The sequence below is a fragment of the Alternaria arborescens genome (assembly GCF_004154835.1).
Source record: "Alternaria arborescens strain FERA 675 chromosome Unknown contig_21, whole genome shotgun sequence".
In the NCBI taxonomy this organism is placed as follows: Eukaryota; Fungi; Ascomycota; class Dothideomycetes; order Pleosporales; family Pleosporaceae; genus Alternaria; species Alternaria arborescens.
Genome location: NW_021167876.1, coordinates 179,621 through 195,865, shown reverse-complemented (window position 1 = coordinate 195,865; position 16,245 = coordinate 179,621). Strand labels below are relative to the sequence as shown.

Here is a 16,245-nt window from a genome sequence, read left to right as displayed (position 1 = left end):
AGCTTCCTACGAACGCGCTACGAATCTCGTTCAGTCTACCATCTTTAACTGTCTTGCTGCGTACATTCACGATACCCACATCTTTTCGGCATTTTTCGCCCTTAGCCGCTATGCGCATATCTCGGCGTTCTCCGACATCAATCGGGTCATATACTCAGTGTTGTCTTGTGCCTACAACAGGCTTGTTGTAAACTCGTATATATTTGTTTCAGGGTGGAGTTGAGTGGATTCGGTGGCCTGACATAATGGCCTATGCTTCTGGTTTTGAGTACGCTATCTGCGTAATACCCACTGTGGAGTTTTGAGGATTGGCTTCATGTTTGAGGATACCAACACTATGTAGAGATGGCTCTAATAAATGCTGGCACTTTATCATTCCGAATATTCTTCCGAGCACCATGATTTATGTGTGTGTGGTGCAAAATTGTCGCAAACGACTCGTGCATATGTGACCAAACGCGTGGAAGACATGAAATGTCACGATAGCGGTCGTTGGGTACTCTTTTTGTCTACACAGGATCGGATGAACATGCGATGGTGGGGCTGCAGCCTCAACTAATCATCACATAGTCTTCCTTGTTCCGACAAGATCCGCGCAGGCTGAACGCGCGCAATTGGATTTTCGTCTAATCGATTTCAAAAAAGTCAGGCCTGGTACTCGTTGCGTTCCATCGCGTTCCTCCCTCTTATTTAGATTACTCCGCACTTTGCCAGCATGGTGTGGAGGGGTTGAAGACGTCACCCCGGCTGGTTCTGGCCATAGTGAAGATCACGCTACGACGCGCAACAGTCGCACTAAAGCCTCAGCATGCACAAGTTTATTGGACAACACGTCCGTCACGTCTTCGCTAACGGCTCCGCGACGGTTTCGTGGGGTCGACTACCCCACTTTGTACTGGTATGCGAGCTGCTGCATACAGCTTGCATGTGGGAGAGCTCAACAGCTTGTTGTTAGCTGTCAGACTGGCTCCATAGTGTGTTACTTCCCCGCGATCCGCTAGGGTGCTCCTGCTCTCCTGATATATTCCTGGGGGCCTTGCCTTGATGCTCAATTCATCTCCACCTTGTCTTCCTCAATCCGGTGTCCTGTAAATACGCCGTTGCCGTCGCTGCCGCTCATCTTTCCTGTCTGGCGCTTCGCAAACACCACACCTGAGGTACTTCTGCGGCCTCTTTATAAGCCTGCAGCCCTCGAAGCGGCAATTGTACGCCCCTCTACCCCGCCATCATCTCTCTCCCACCAACTCACTCTCTTAGCAATCCGGGTTTCTCTGCAATTGATATTACCAACATGGCCGCGAACCCTTCTCCCCGTGAGCGCAAGCCCTCGACGAGCGCTCCACTTGCCGACCTCAAGGGTCCCGTTGGCCCCTCTTTCAGCAGACCCAAGCACAAGAGGACTGTAACTGGCTTTGGCCCCAGCGAGATCAAAAACGTGGAAGCGAGTATTCCAGAGCCTCAACGCGAGGCATGGAGGAAGTTTGTACGTGGATGGCTTTCGATAGCAGTGTAAACATCAAAGGACTCAACACTAACTTATATATAGATGCCCAAGCCTTTCTCTACTTCCGACGATTTTACCAAAGACGCCGTTCGCCACATCGAGACTACCCTGGCGCGCTCCCTCTTCAACTGCGATGAGGCCGCCGCGTATTCTGGAACCGCCCTTGCCTTCAGGGATCGCTTGGTCCTGGACTGGAACAAGACACAACAGAGTCAGACCTTTGCTGATCAGAAGCGCGTATACTGTGAGCAAGAGCGAGAAGCGTCATGATAGAATGTTGTTTAACAAGGCTAGATCTGTCCCTCGAGTTCTTGATGGGCCGCGCCCTGGACAATGCCATGCTCAATGTCGAGCAGAAGGATATTGCTACTAGTAGGTCCTCCGCTTGAACTCATCAATTGCTTCCTCTAACATCGATTCAGAGGGTCTTAGTGACCTTGGCTTCCGCATGGAGGACATTATCTCTCAAGAGCACGATGCAGCCCTAGGAAACGGTGGTCTCGGACGCCTTGCAGCCTGTTTCCTCGACTCGATGGCATCTCTCAACTACCCAGCCTGGGGTTACGGCCTACGGTACCGATATGGTATCTTTAAGCAGGAGATCCACGACGGATACCAGGTCGAGGTTCCAGACTACTGGCTTGACTTCAACCCATGGGAGTTCCAGCGCCACGACATCGAGGTTGATATACAGTTCTATGGACACGTCAACCGCTGGCAGGACGATGAGGGCAAGCAGCAATCCTCATGGGAAGGCGGCGAGATTGTCAAAGCTGTTGCTTATGACGTCCCAGGTAAGCAGTTCCCATATCAACCGCCGTCCTTTTACTGATTGGTGCAGTTCCCGGCTACAAGACTGGCACTTGCAACAACCTGCGTCTCTGGGGAAGCAAGGCTGCCAGCGGCGAATTCGACTTCCAGAAGTTCAACTCTGGTGAATACGAGAGCTCAGTAGCTGATCAGCAGCGAGCTGAGACTATTTCTGCTGTCCTCTACCCCAACGACAACCTTGACCGTGGTAAGGAGCTCCGCCTGAAGCAACAGTACTTTTGGTGTGCGGCTTCGCTCTACGACATCGTGCGGCGATTCAAGAAGAGTCAGCGCGCCTGGAAGGAGTTCCCCAACCAAGTCGCGATTCAGCTTAATGATACCCACCCAACGCTCGCTATCCCTGAGCTTCAGAGAATCCTAGTCGATCTCGAGGGCCTGGAGTGGGACGAGGCATGGAACATCGTTCAGAAGACATTCGGATACACCAACCATACTGTGCTACCTGAAGCGCTCGAGAAGTGGTCCGTCCCGCTCATGCAGCATCTCCTCCCGCGCCACCTCCAGATCATCTATGAGATCAATCTGCATTTCCTTCAGTTCGTCGAGCGCAACTTTCCCAAGGACCGCGACATGCTCGGTCGCGTTTCGATCATCGAGGAATCGCAACCTAAGATGGTCCGCATGGCATACCTTGCGTTGATTGGCTCACACAAGGTCAATGGTGTAGCTGAGCTGCATTCCGACCTGATTAAGACTACAATTTTCAAAGACTTTGTCAAGATCTACGGACCAGACAAGTTCACAAATGTCACCAACGGAATTACCCCGAGAAGATGGCTCCACCAGGCCAACCCGAAGCTCTCAGCTCTTATTGCATCCAAGTTGGGCGGTCACGAATTCCTGAAGGACCTTACCTTGCTGCACAAGCTTGAGGCGTTTGTTGACGACAAGGAGTTCCGTAAGGAGTTCAGGGACATCAAGTACGCCAACAAGGTGCGACTCGCGCAACACATCATGGAGCACAATGGCGTCAAGGTCAACCCTGCGGCGCTTTTCGATGTTCAAGTCAAGCGTATCCACGAGTACAAACGCCAGCAGCTGAACATCTTTGGTGTCATCCACCGTTACCTCCAGATCAAGGCTATGTCTCCAGAGGACCGCAAGAAGCTAGCCCCTCGCGTTTCCATCTTCGGTGGTAAAGCTGCACCAGGTTACTGGATGGCCAAGACAGTTATCCATCTCATTAACAAGGTGGGTGATGTCGTCAACAACGACAAGGACGTGGGCGACGCCCTCAAGGTCGTTTACTTGGCCGACTACAATGTCAGCAAGGCCGAGATCATCTGCCCTGCCAGTGATATTAGTGAGCACATCTCCACGGCTGGTACTGAGGCGTCTGGTACTAGTAACATGAAGTTCTGCTTGAATGGTGGTCTCATCATTGGAACATGCGATGGTGCCAATATCGAAATTACCCGCGAGATTGGCGACCAAAACATCTTCCTCTTTGGTAACCTCGCTGAAGATGTCGAGGACCTCCGTCACGCACACATGTACTCGCACTACCAGTTGGACCCACAACTTGCAAACGTCTTCGACGCAATCCACAACGGCACCTTTGGAGATGCAGACCAGTTCTCTGCTCTGATCAACGGCATCGTGGATCACGGCGACTACTACCTTGTCTCTGACGACTTTGCGTCGTACATCAAGACACAGGAGCTCATTGATGAGAGCTACAAGAACACTGAGGAGTGGACCACAAAGACCATCACTACAGTCGCACGTATGGGTTTCTTCTCCAGTGACAGGTGTATTGACGAGTATGCGGAGGCTATCTGGAACGTCGAACCTCTACAGGTCAAGGCTGAGCCTGCGCCGTAGAGGGATGGTGGAGAAATGGTGGATGCGTTGGTTTCGCGGTAGATCCTAGATGGTTACAAGCCTAGATCCGTAGACCTGACGCCTTGTATTTGCGACAATAATGAGAACCCGATTGCAACGAACAGGGTAAACTGTGCATGTGTTTGCTGTCGTGTAAGGCTGTGGTGGTGTCTTGAGGGACTCGGTGCTGGACCCTGAAACGCCGCTCCGAATGAACCTACGGCAGCGCACGGTCGCGTCGCGCGACGTACGTCAACCGCAATCTGGCCAGCTCGACGCAAGTTCGCGACATATCGAGAGCCTTCACCTCACGAGCAACCATGGCGAACAGAGGCTACGATGTCGTCGTAGATGTCGATCAAGAGGTATGCAGTTGTCGAAAAGCCGACGTAAACCCCAGACGGCGCAATCCCTCTCAACTCGACATGGCAAGCTTACCAGCTCACAGGGCGACCTCGGCCATACCGACCTCCAAGAGGACCTTGAATTCCACAGCTCCAGTAAGCCCTCGATAGATCTTTTTCTTCTTTAACATCATCCCAACCCAGCGACTAACGAATCGCGATCTAGACTTCGAAACCCAACCCTCTGGCCGTGGCGCCCCCAAGATCCAACCCGACTCGTCATCCGCCTCCTTCCTCCCCGGCCCCGGCGGCTCCTCCTCCTCCAACAACCCCACATCGCGAAAGCACTATCTCTGGTCGCTCAACTTTTACGCCCAAGCCTTTGACGTCGACACCGCCGAAGTCCTCCGCCGCTGCACCTCAACCATTTACCCACGCGCCAACTTCCTCGATGTGCTAGAAGGGAATCCAGATCTCTACGGCCCTGTATGGATCGCTACAACCGTCGTTGTCATCTTGTTCTTGACGGGGACGATTAGCCAGTATTTGGCCATGAAGGGCGAGGAGCACTTTGCTTATGACTTCAAGCTGTTGAGTGGGGCAGCGGGACTGGTCTATGGGTACACGGCCTTTGTGCCCGTGGGGCTTTGGGGTGTTCTGAAATGGTATGGGAGTGAGAGTGCGAATCTGCTCGAGTGCTGTTGTTTGTATGGATATGCGAACTTGGTTTGGATTGCCGTCAGTCTGGTGGCATGGAGTCCCTGGGGTAGTAAGTTCTTTTTCTCAACCTTGGCGTGGGTACTGCATACTGACCGACACACTACAGTTGTCAATTTCACAGTTGTAGCCCTTGGTCTCGCGGCGTCTGCCTTCTTCCTCCTACGAAACCTTTACCCTGTGCTCAGCACTACTGAAGCCAAGACAAGCAAGATCCTGCTCATTGTCGTTTTTGTGCTACATGCTGGTTTCGCCATCGCCATCAAGGTCCTGTTTTTCGCTGCGACGAGTCCGGTGGGACCGAACAAGGGTGCCGACAAGGATGCTGGGAAGGGTGTGGCTGATGGGGGCTCCGAGGGTAAAGGGGATATGTTGAGGATGTTCATGGGTTGAGACGGGGTGGACAAAGATAGGTGGATGGATGGAAGGAGTATGAATCTGGGATGATAGAGTTTGGCAGTAGAATCATAGCATGGCCTGAGGGTTCATAGCGCATTATTGATGAATGGACACGATCTAAGGATGTGGCAGTGACATGGAAACAAGCACATTTTTTGAGGACGTGCATCTATTTTAGCTAATTATCGTTTGTTTGTATTACCCTCCAAATCTTGCTGGAGTATACAATTGGTTATCGTGACGTTCGTTTACTCAATCATTATCCGCCTTAGTATCCGCCATGTTTATCCTGTACAACTGCAAACATGCAACTTGAACAACCTGTGTATGAATCAAACACCTCAGACATCCTCCTCAATACCCTCCTCGTCCTCGCCACCGTTAATGACCAACTTTTGAGGGTCAATACCGCCCTGTAGAGCCAGAGCAAGCAGGTGAACATTAGCCAAGGTATAGCCTGCGTCATGTTCAATGCAATACTTGACACAACGCGTGAAGATACCACCATCCTCGCCCTCCTTAGGATGCTTAAGCAGTCCCTTAACCAAGTCGCGGACGTCATAGTCAACAACACCTTCCAACTCATCGTCTTTATGTTGCATCATGTCGGTAGCAGTGATGTCGTCAGCCCCCTCAATTCGGCTGCGGAATGACTCTTCCCAATCATCGCCGTACTTGTCTTTGCCTCGGTTGATAGCGGTGATGCACTTGACGGAGCAGGTGTTGCGAAGGTATCCGCCCTCGATATCACGGTGTGTGTTAAGAATCTCGACGATGCCAGCAGGGCCCCAGTGGCGCGAGTAGAGGCGCAGTGCAACTTGAGGACGTGCGAGAGACTGAAAGAAGTAGACGATAACCTCTGTATCGGTGAGAGGAACGTTGGGAACCATAGCGCGCGAAGGTGGCATGGACTCCTTGAGTGAATGATTCTTACGCTTGTTGACGGACGTCACGCCGCGCTTCTGGGTGCTTGGGGGGCCGATGCGACCAGGAGTAACTGGAGACCTTGGATAAGTCGACGCCGGCGTGGTCAGATACATGGATCCCATAGTGCCCGTGAGCTGACCTGAGGTAGGCGTCATCAAGTTGGGGAAACCCGAGACCATGTTTCCAGTGAGGTAGCCAGACTGTTGCTATTCGTTAGCATCTCATAGTGAAGGACTGGACATGTGGAACTTACGTCGATCTTCTTCGAGGGAGTAGTCATGACGGAAGGTGCCGCATTCTTCTTGCCGTCGGGAATCTTAACCTTGAGGGCCTTTCGAGCCCTAGTCTTCTCGCCCTTCTTGCTCTTCTTGCTCGGAGTCAGCTTGCTACTGAATGACTCCTCATCTTGATGAACGGGGCTGGACAGTTGAAATGTTTGGAAGGGTTTATAGCACTCTTTGGTTGGTGTGCTCGGTGTAGAGATGCGAGAAGTGGTGGCATCATGGTAGCGAGTGGTAGGGCCAGGAGCCGACCTGGACCCGGCATTGGCTTCGTTGACAAGCTGAGCAACGGTCTGGCGGAGAGCCATGTTGTCCATTTCGGCCTTGTCCAGGCGGGCGATCAGTGTATCGATGGCTTCGGCGTTGCCGCGACTGAAGGCTACTAGGTCGTTTATCCCTTCAGAGTCTGACATAATCAGTCAGCCAGGAGGTTCTCAAGGAAACATGAAGTAGTGAGACTCACTGGAACGCTGCCTCCAGGAGCCGTCCAGCTGCAATTGCAGCTTGGGCGGCTGTTCCGCGAACTGGTCTGCCTGCTGCGCATTCTCCATCACGAATGACGGAAACTGGAATTGCAGATCCTGCTGGCTACCGAAGGTGTCCTCAGACACCATCTGATCCGCATTTTGATCTGTGTATGCGTCAGCCACTGAAGTTTGGATACATCCGGTAGCAACTGTATGCATGTAGATGCCAGTATATTGCTATGCCATTTGGTGCTTTCGCTCCATATTGATGGCTCAGTGGACAAAGAGTACTCACCTTGACGTGCTGCGTTCATAGCAGCGTAGGCAGGAAAGAACAGATCCCTATAGTGATGCGGATTAGCACTAGATCCAGGCATTGTCGACTTCACGTGTCACGACAAAGAGGTTCTTGTGGATTTTGAGGTTGGTGAAGGCTGAGTGGGTGGGTGGGCGATGTTGTGATGGTTTGTAGCGACATCAAATTTTGCGCCACGTGCGGTTGCTAGGGAAGAACTCCAAACAAGACGAAAGGGATGAGGACATCATAGTGAAAGTGAAGACTTACCTGGAGGAATGACCGTGCATCCTATACTTTCGAGGTGAACTGCCTTGGTAGACACTGTTCATGCTGACACTGCTCGCTCTGCTGGACCCATGCTGCAGTGAAAGAATGGTATTGGGCAACCATATAGCCGGTTCGACATCCTCCTCTTTGTATGTTGATGTAGCAGACGATGTAGAAGCATCGTCGGCGAGCTCTGTTGGTGGTAGCGTGGAAGTCCGCAGGATTGTCCTAAGGAAGGTCTCCTGACTCTCTTCTCTCTTGATGATTGAAGACATGATGGTGGACAGTATGGTGTGCAAAGGCGTTCAGACGAATATCAATTGTTGACAAGACCTGTCATGGATAAACGCTCGGACATCCGCTATGTGCCATGACAACGCGGCATCGAAGACAGTGGCCTGGTGAAAGTGAAACTTGGAGCACTAATAATCAAATCAGTCCACCAACGTAGCTTCCTCACCTCACCGTGAGAACAGCGGACTCACTGTGAGGCTCAAGGCGACATGGGCTGTGTGCATGCATTCTCGCAAGCATCATAGCAGCTTGTGCTGATTACACTGACAAAGGCGGGTTACTCATGCGTGGTGATAGTGAAAAAGGCAGCAACCTCGACGTTGCCAATCGACTGATGAGCGATGATATAGCAAAACTAAGGATAAATGGTGATTGAGTTGCGAAAGCTGGAAGATAGGGAGACGGAATATGAGACCCGGCGTCTGTGTTTATATAGTATGTGCTCGCAAAGGCTCCAGCAACGAGGAAGCAGCGGTCAGCGCCCAAACGCCTCACAGCGGCCGCGATCGGTCCATTGAGCGGTGAGATGATATTAGAGATCTTACTGAGGGACGATAGGTAGCATCGTTTACAGGAAGAAAATATTGTCAGAGTGACAGGAATCTTGCACTGTATACTGAACTGTCATATGGTTGCTGCAAAACTTCCCTCCTGTTATTCTCAAGTATCGATGCATATCTTCACTCATGATGAACAGTCTTGCCGCTTCTGACAGCCCAAACGTGGGCGCATCCACCCTTGGCCCAAGCAAACGAGCAGTCGAGTATTCTCCCACCTGATCAACAAACGATAAAACTAGAGGAAGAGAATCAAATACCGGGACAGTCGTTAGAGCTTTACGAAGATTTTGCTTCAAAGTTCGCGGGACTGGCGTTGAGCACAAGACCAGTGACACATTTACATTGGAGACATGGATGTTCTCAGCGAACTGCGCAGAAGCATTGCATACATTTCCCGCTACGTTTCAGTCACACACGTAGAAAATGACACAATTTCAGCACTCACAATCCTGGAAGTCTCATATGAAAGAACCGCGTCCATTTCGCTGCGTCGAGTTGCTCCATGCAATGACATACGATCTCGAGTCGCGACAATCTGCAAGCCAGAGGGGAAGAGTGCGGAATGATCAAGAAGAGGTGAAATGTAACGACGGTAGCTGCCGCCGGAAGAGACTGATGATGTGAGGAAGTCTGACGTCCAGCGTTCGCGTTGTGATTAGCGCACTAGTCCGGATATGGCATGACTTCCTTTCCATCACGCTCGCCCAAACCCGGACAACAATTCTACTTTGACTTCAATCTAGTTGCAGTCCTGTCTCTCTAGTAGCTTGGCACAATTCATGCTCATGTTCATCTTCTCGGTTGTTCCAAGATCAACTCGGCAGCTTCATACACGTTCGATAAAGAGTGTATTGCACCTTTGCTATGCTTTACCATAATTACCTGCGAGCATAAAACTAGTTGCATCCGTAATCGCCGCTTCTCAAAGCTACTAGTGAATCTTTCTCTTTGACCATTCCGGCCTGTGTTGCCGACTGTGAGGTTGAAGAAGCTTTGGGGTAGATGTTACCTCGGCATGTACCCGGACGCGGAAGGCCTATCGATAAGGCGAGCTCTGAAGCTACAGTGCTGCCATCGTTGCCTCTCTTTCAACCTCCAAACCTAACAATGTCTACAAACATTCTGATTGTCGGCGCTGGCGCCATTGGAGCGTTCTATGCATCTCGACTCGCAATTATCTCTGGTGTTTCCGTCTCTGTCGTCTGCCGCTCCAACTACAAAGCTGTGAAGGCGAATGGCTTCCAAGTTACCTCACCGCAATACGGCGATTACACCTTCGTGCCAGCGAACACGTTTGCGAACCCAGAAGAAGCGCGAAAGAGCGACATACAATGGGACTACATAGTAGTCAGCACCAAGGCCTTGCCGGACGTCAGCGATGATTCGACGATACTTGAGGGGCTGGTCAGCGATAAGACAGCCATTGTGCTGATACAGAACGGTTTGGGTGTAGAGGAGCCGTACGCGAAGCGGTTTCCACAGGCGGCAATCTGCTCGGCCGTCACGATAGCCACATGCGCTCAGCCCGAGCATGGCCAGATCAAGCACAACAGATGGACGCGGATAAATAGCGGACCGTACCTGCCTCATCTAGATACCGGAAACAAGAAGGATACCGACGCACGCGTCACGGAGCAAAACGACGCGTTCATTGCTCTGCTGAGGGAAGGCGGTATCAAGGATGCCGAGGCCTACTCCCATGCTAAACTACAACTAGTCCGCTGGCACAAGATCGCCATCAATGCCTCGATGAACCCAACCTCCGTCCTCACCCAGTGCCTCCCGAATAACGTCATGTCTCTCGACCCGGAACTGCAGCGCCATCTTAAAGGCGTGATGTTGGAGATTCTTGAGACCGCTCCCAAGATTCTCGGCGAACCCATGCCCAAAGAGTTTGCTACCCCAGACCAGATCATTCGGTCTACCCAGAAAAACACTAGTGGTAGCAAGCCAAGCATGGCGATCGACTGGGAAGCGGGCAAGAAGATGGAGATTGAGGTTATACTAGGTAATCCATTGAGGATCGCCAGGGACAGAGGATACGAGATGCCGCGCCTGCAGAGTCTGTATGCGATGGTCAGAATGGCGCAAGAGGTTAGAGACCAGAAGAAGGATGTCAAGTTGTAAGGTAGTGGATTCCTTCTGTTCATTGTCTTTTCAATTGCTTCCTCCATGGCTTTCCCCCTCTTGATGAAGCGAGCTTTTTCGCAAACCGCAAACCACAAGTCGACAGGGATTAACCAACAATGCAAAGCCCCCTCCAGCCGCCTATTTCAATTTGTCGCATTGCATTAGAGACATTGATTTCGCCCTGATTCATATCCATGCCGATTTCTGAAAAGAATATATACGTGCAAAGAACCAGAAGACTGTCCACACCTGGTTGTTCTTCCCAAGATAGTAATCTCAGGACATGCGGGCCCATCAGAAAGCATTGCATCCGGGTTGGCGTCACATCTCTCGCATCACACGACCGCTGCGAATATCTCAAACATAGCGCGCTATTACAAGAAGTGGCCGGGATTGAAGTGGAGGTAAACGCGGCATCTTTGCCATTTGCGAACCCTAACATACAGGCAACAGTTGAGTCTTTTGTTATTGAACTGTCTCCAATATTATTTAACATAGAGCGCATTTCTGGCGACGCTGATTCTGGTACTACGAAAAGAGCGATTCAACATTGTGAGGGCTGAAGAACCGTGGTTCTCTCAGTAGCAAACAGGATCCATGTGAAGGCACCTCTCACCAACGCCTATTGTTACCAACCGCAGACGATAGATATAACAGTTTGGTTTCTACTCCGTCCTACCGGTATTCTTTCACCACCAGTTGAAATATCCCATAACTTTCCCTTCCGCCCTCAACCATAGCTTTCCTAATACACCAAGCACAACAACTATCACGACAACAACCAGCACTGCAGAAAGGATGAATAGATTCACCGAAGAGCAGTTGCAACAGCAGTGGAGATGGACGCGAATGACGCCACATGAACAGCAGGAATACCGTGATCGTTTAGCTCAGCGCAATTCTCAACAGCAGTACGTACAGCCACAAGGGCATCAGCAGCAAGCAGCTGCCCGCCCAAATACCCCCCGAGAAGTTACGGACAGGGCGTTGAGCCACAATCAGTCAGTCAGTCATCCGCAGCAGGTACCGCGGCCTTCACAGCAGCAAGACGGGCGGCCAGAAGGACGGTCATCTCCACAGCAGCAGCAGCAGCATTCGCAACAACAATGGCAGTTGCGTCAACAGCCTAATGCCCAACAACGACCGAACCCTATGCAGTTCCCCGCACAGTCTTTCAACGAAACGCGACTTCCCGGATCCAGTGGTATGGCGCCTCCCCCAAATCCAAACCGTATTGGAATCTTCTCGCACGCTCAGGCTTCAACACGCTCAGTACCAAACGTATTTTCTTCGAACAATTTATCCGGTGCGAATATCACTATGACGGGAAACGGCCAACAGCAACGCCAGAATGTAGCTCGGAGCACATCTAAGCCATGTGCATCAGGTCCGCTATCTGCATCCTCCCCGTCTTCCGCTTCGTCTAGGACCCTTTCACCCCAGAATGGAGCAACAGCACAAGCGTCGACGACTGGTACCTCACCCACTAAATACCGAAAGCCGGCGACACCTGGCGCCAACTCCCATATGCCTGCTCTGCCGCCGTCTACTACGCGAACGCAAAGCCCTGGATCGGCTCAAGTCACAGGTCAGAAACGCCAGGCAACAGGCGCGCCTGAGGGTGCCAGGCCTGCAGACAAGCGGCCAAATTTGATGACACAATCTGGTGCCGTCGATCATACCACCTTCGCACGCCAAAATACCGCTACGCCTCATCAGTCAGGCGTATACCATCAAGCAAACGGCACCCCAAATGGTGCACCGAATGGCGTCGCCCAGATTATGAGGGATCCAAACTTGGAGTGCTGCGAGCAGCAGGCTAAGCTTGATGCGAAGCATGAGGCAGAACTCCAGCGCATACGGGAGCACCAAACTAGAGTAGCTGAACAAGCTCGCGTTATGGAGGAGTACCAAGTCGCTCAAGCCGCCGCCCTCCAACGAGAGAAGGACGACAAACGAAGGGAAGAGCTGCGAAAGGACCCAAGCGCAAACTACCGCCACATAATCGAGGTCTACAAGCTAATGCCGCTGAAGAAGGGCGAGTTGCCTAATAAATATCTATTGGGGCTGATCGCTAATCGACCGATGCCGATGGACCTTGACAGCGACCTTGCGCTCGCGATCACGTACGCCAAGGACCATTGGGACTACTACGGACAGTGGCCCAAGGATGTAGCACGGTTTGCAGGCTATGAGAGAGAGAGAAGGGCCAAGAAGCTTGCTTAGAAAGCCGAAGAACCGAACAGATGTGGCAGAAAGCCTAGCGACGGCATTACGTCGCAGTCGGAGCGCTCGAAGCTCATTAAGCAAGCCGCCGATACTAGAAGAGCAGTGGCAACTGGTGGCGTTCCAGCGGATGAGTCGCTATCGTATATCGAGGGGAAACTAATCTGGGGACTGCTACAAGCAGGATATATAACGTCACCTTATGGCATTGCTGAATGTTCCCTGTATAACGCTACTAAGGCTACGTTTCGTTAGAGCTCGATAGCGCGTTGGGTGTTCACTTGGTTTAGAAAACATGCAGATGCGGGTGGTATCATGCATGGTATCGGTTTGGCTGGACCGCACTCTGTCATCGCTTGCATTATTCTTCGTCTACAAATTCATGTTACAATAGACAAAGAACAATTCTTCGTTACACCGAGTTAGTACCGAATTAGTTCTGTTCACTCGCAAATATCTGTGTGACACGACGCTCGTAAACTCTTCCAATTGCTAAATGCAAAGCGGAAGCTTGCTCCATCGCTTTCCCAGCTCTCGTAATCATCGACTACGACATAAAAGGAAAATCTTTTTCGATGAGTACATATACGTTAAGAGCCTTTCCATAAGGTCTTTTAGATAACTCAGCGACGGCAATGCTAATACCAAAAGGTACCCAATACCCTGCCTTTCCAGTGAACTGAATCATGGTTGAAAATCTTCCAAGGTTCCTACCCTTAGCAGTCCCTTTCTGATTTTTCAATGACGACTGATTCGAATCATATTTGAAATGAAATGGTAGTGTAATTAGAGCGATTTGCACGAAATTGCAGGGTCTGGCGAGTTCGTCGCTCCGTTTATGACATTAAATGGGCGTGTCGTTTCCAGACGCGACTATTCCTTACTTAGTCCAATTCACTTGCAGGAGAGTATAGGGTGAATAGTACTGCTAGTGGCCTAGGGACATACCCTGCATCGTGGACGCTTTCCTCCGACTGAAATTCATCGCGACACCATCGACCTTTCGCTGCGACCATGTTCACCAACAACGATGCTGAGGCAGGCGCTATGTCAGCTCCAACCAGTCGGACAGACCCCTTGGCCACAACCAAAGTCAATTGTCCTCATAAGAGGCGCCGTTCACGGGAACTACCACAATCAGAGCGACCTGCTCTCCGCCCTCGCGCCGATTCATCAAACGGACAAACCTCTCTAGCACCGAAGCGAGACGAAAAGCGATGCTTGAACGATAACGCCGACAAACCACAGGATGGCATAACACTGATACCATTGTACCCAGACGAGATCAACTACGCGTAGGCATTGTTACCTTGCAACCCGTGATCTTCGGGGTTGCATCTTCTCCGCTGAATGCTTTGCGATCATTCAAGCACAATGGACACCTCACACCCACACAAAGCCTTCTCATGCCTCAAAATCCTGCGTCTCCGCCTTTCACTTCATACAAATCTCTCAAAGGTGGCTTCGCTAGCCTATTAGACGACAGCAAAAGTGTCCTAAAGAACTTTGTAAACACTAAAGAGGAACTGTTCGGGAAGCCTGCTGTAGGTTATGTCAAACAGACTCGTCTAGCGCGCGATCCAGATCTTAAGAAGGCCTTTGACGTCTGAAAAGACGTACCACTTTCGTCTAATATAGCAAACACAAAATCCACAGCTCCAGCTCTACTAGCTGATAAGGCTGGCACCCTAAAAGATGGGTTAAGGTCGAGAAAAAAGCCATGGGAGATCGGTCGGGAGCCAGGTCCTATAGTGAGAAGACGGTGGAAGAGGATGCGAGTAGAGGAGGGAGAACACTATCATCCCAACGTCAGAGACTTCAGATTTTTATGCAAGCGAAAAGCTGAAAACGATCTTCGAGAGGGTAGTTTCAAGAGGGTAAAGATGCTAGGCGATCAGCCTTTTCTTCTAGTAAAGAATGGTGGGAGTCAATCTTCACCAGTCCAGGATTTCACTTCTGAGTATTTTACTGTGGTCGTAAAACCGCTATCTTCGGAGAATCTAGAGGAAATACCCGATGTAGCAGCGTCAGATCAGAAAGATCCCCTAGTTCGCAAAGTCATTTACAGTCTGGCCAAAGCGCAACAAACACCAATCGCTGAGTTGGAACCCATACCCAACGACAAGTCTTTTCTTCCCGAGATCGACAACGAGACCTCTACCAGGAAGCCTCAGACATCCAAAGATGATGGGAAAGTCTTTAGACTCGCAAGATCCGCATCTCAAGGCCTGCAATATACAGCCGGTGAGCCATCGCAATGCCAAGAATCTTCTACGGACGATGAGGCGGCATTCAGGGATCTCAAGAATCACAGAGCGCCGCCACCAGCTGCTGAAGGTATTGTCGCATCTGAAGCGGCTTCAATAATCGTGCCCACAGTTCCATCATGGATTGCTGAGGGCTCGCAATACTCCATCAGGATAGACGTAGCCTATAGCGAAGGTTGTGATACTGAATACCCCAGGAACTGCGAGCACTACCTTGCCCAGCTCACCGCTCGGCCTGAATTTCCTCGAGCAAAGGAGTATGAGTATTCCCCAATGCCAGATATGTTGGATGTTGAGATAATGAACCAGCGGTTGAACTGGGTGGTTCCTGACGATGGCGAAGCTCCCCGTCTTCTAAGAGAATTACCAGTACCTCCATTTCACATTGATTCGGAACTGGCTCGTTGTGTTCGTTTTGCGCAGTCAGATTCACAAAAACGGGTTGATTGGCGAGTTCACCCCAACCACGTTGCTGAGATTATTCAGCGTACCAACTTTTACGGAATGGAGTTGTTGATCAGCCGGGGCTTTATGCACATATCGTGCCCTCCGACCATAGGTGAGTTTGAGCTAGCTATAGAAACTCGGCTTGCACATGCGTCCTTCAGGAAAGACCCAGTCGCCTACGTTGCGGCCGACGTTCGAGCCTTAGCAGACTATCTGGTGGAAGATATCCCTTCAGCAATGAGCTTTATCCTGAAGGGAGAAAAGTACCACTTCAGCGATTTTAGTAAGTTTTATAGCGTGAAATTTGAGGCGATGTACCCTCCTTTCGATGCTATCGGTCTACCGGCATGGCGTCTATTAGTGAAAGGTGAGCTGGACCGACCTTCGCTCAAGGCCTAAAGCCTACGATACGTCATCGACTCTATCGAACAGCAAACCGCTCAAGCCCTGAGTGACGGAAAG

The 16,245-nt window shown here is 51.0% G+C and overlaps 7 protein-coding genes across 7 annotated transcripts; 6 read left to right on the top strand and 1 right to left on the bottom strand.

Annotated features, from left to right (window-relative positions):
• Positions 1 to 1,291: 1,291 nt before the first annotated feature.
• Positions 1,292 to 4,159, top strand: AA0111_g8424 (Glycogen phosphorylase; the record flags this gene model as incomplete). Its single annotated transcript, XM_028654870.1, has 5 exons — positions 1,292 to 1,483; positions 1,547 to 1,748; positions 1,799 to 1,876; positions 1,927 to 2,298; positions 2,346 to 4,159. The coding sequence occupies 5 exons, from the start codon at positions 1,292 to 1,294 to the stop codon at positions 4,157 to 4,159; spliced, it is 2,658 nt and encodes an 885-aa protein (XP_028503981.1).
• A 320-nt stretch (positions 4,160 to 4,479) lies between these two features.
• On the top strand, positions 4,480 to 5,613 carry AA0111_g8423 (hypothetical protein; the record flags this gene model as incomplete). Its single annotated transcript, XM_028654869.1, has 4 exons — positions 4,480 to 4,524; positions 4,608 to 4,659; positions 4,730 to 5,272; positions 5,330 to 5,613. The coding sequence occupies 4 exons, from the start codon at positions 4,480 to 4,482 to the stop codon at positions 5,611 to 5,613; spliced, it is 924 nt and encodes a 307-aa protein (XP_028504032.1).
• A 347-nt stretch (positions 5,614 to 5,960) lies between these two features.
• AA0111_g8422 (hypothetical protein) lies at positions 5,961 to 8,134 on the bottom strand (the record flags this gene model as incomplete). Its single annotated transcript, XM_028654868.1, has 5 exons — positions 5,961 to 6,746; positions 6,800 to 7,233; positions 7,291 to 7,458; positions 7,590 to 7,636; positions 7,860 to 8,134. 5 exons carry the CDS (start codon positions 8,132 to 8,134, stop codon positions 5,961 to 5,963), a joined length of 1,710 nt encoding a protein of 569 aa, XP_028503999.1.
• A 1,686-nt stretch (positions 8,135 to 9,820) lies between these two features.
• AA0111_g8421 (hypothetical protein) lies at positions 9,821 to 10,840 on the top strand (the record flags this gene model as incomplete). The annotated part of the gene is made up of 1 exon (XM_028654867.1): positions 9,821 to 10,840. The coding sequence occupies one exon, from the start codon at positions 9,821 to 9,823 to the stop codon at positions 10,838 to 10,840; it is 1,020 nt and encodes a 339-aa protein (XP_028503998.1).
• Positions 10,841 to 11,641: 801 nt separating this feature from the next.
• Positions 11,642 to 13,069, top strand: AA0111_g8420 (hypothetical protein; the record flags this gene model as incomplete). Its single annotated transcript, XM_028654866.1, has 1 exon — positions 11,642 to 13,069. One exon carries the CDS (start codon positions 11,642 to 11,644, stop codon positions 13,067 to 13,069), a length of 1,428 nt encoding a protein of 475 aa, XP_028503997.1.
• Positions 13,070 to 14,083: 1,014 nt separating this feature from the next.
• AA0111_g8419 (hypothetical protein) lies at positions 14,084 to 14,368 on the top strand (the record flags this gene model as incomplete). Its single annotated transcript, XM_028654864.1, has 1 exon — positions 14,084 to 14,368. One exon carries the CDS (start codon positions 14,084 to 14,086, stop codon positions 14,366 to 14,368), a length of 285 nt encoding a protein of 94 aa, XP_028503954.1.
• Positions 14,369 to 14,952: 584 nt separating this feature from the next.
• AA0111_g8418 (hypothetical protein) lies at positions 14,953 to 16,182 on the top strand (the record flags this gene model as incomplete). Its single annotated transcript, XM_028654863.1, has 1 exon — positions 14,953 to 16,182. One exon carries the CDS (start codon positions 14,953 to 14,955, stop codon positions 16,180 to 16,182), a length of 1,230 nt encoding a protein of 409 aa, XP_028503955.1.
• Between the last annotated feature and the right edge of the window lie 63 nt (positions 16,183 to 16,245).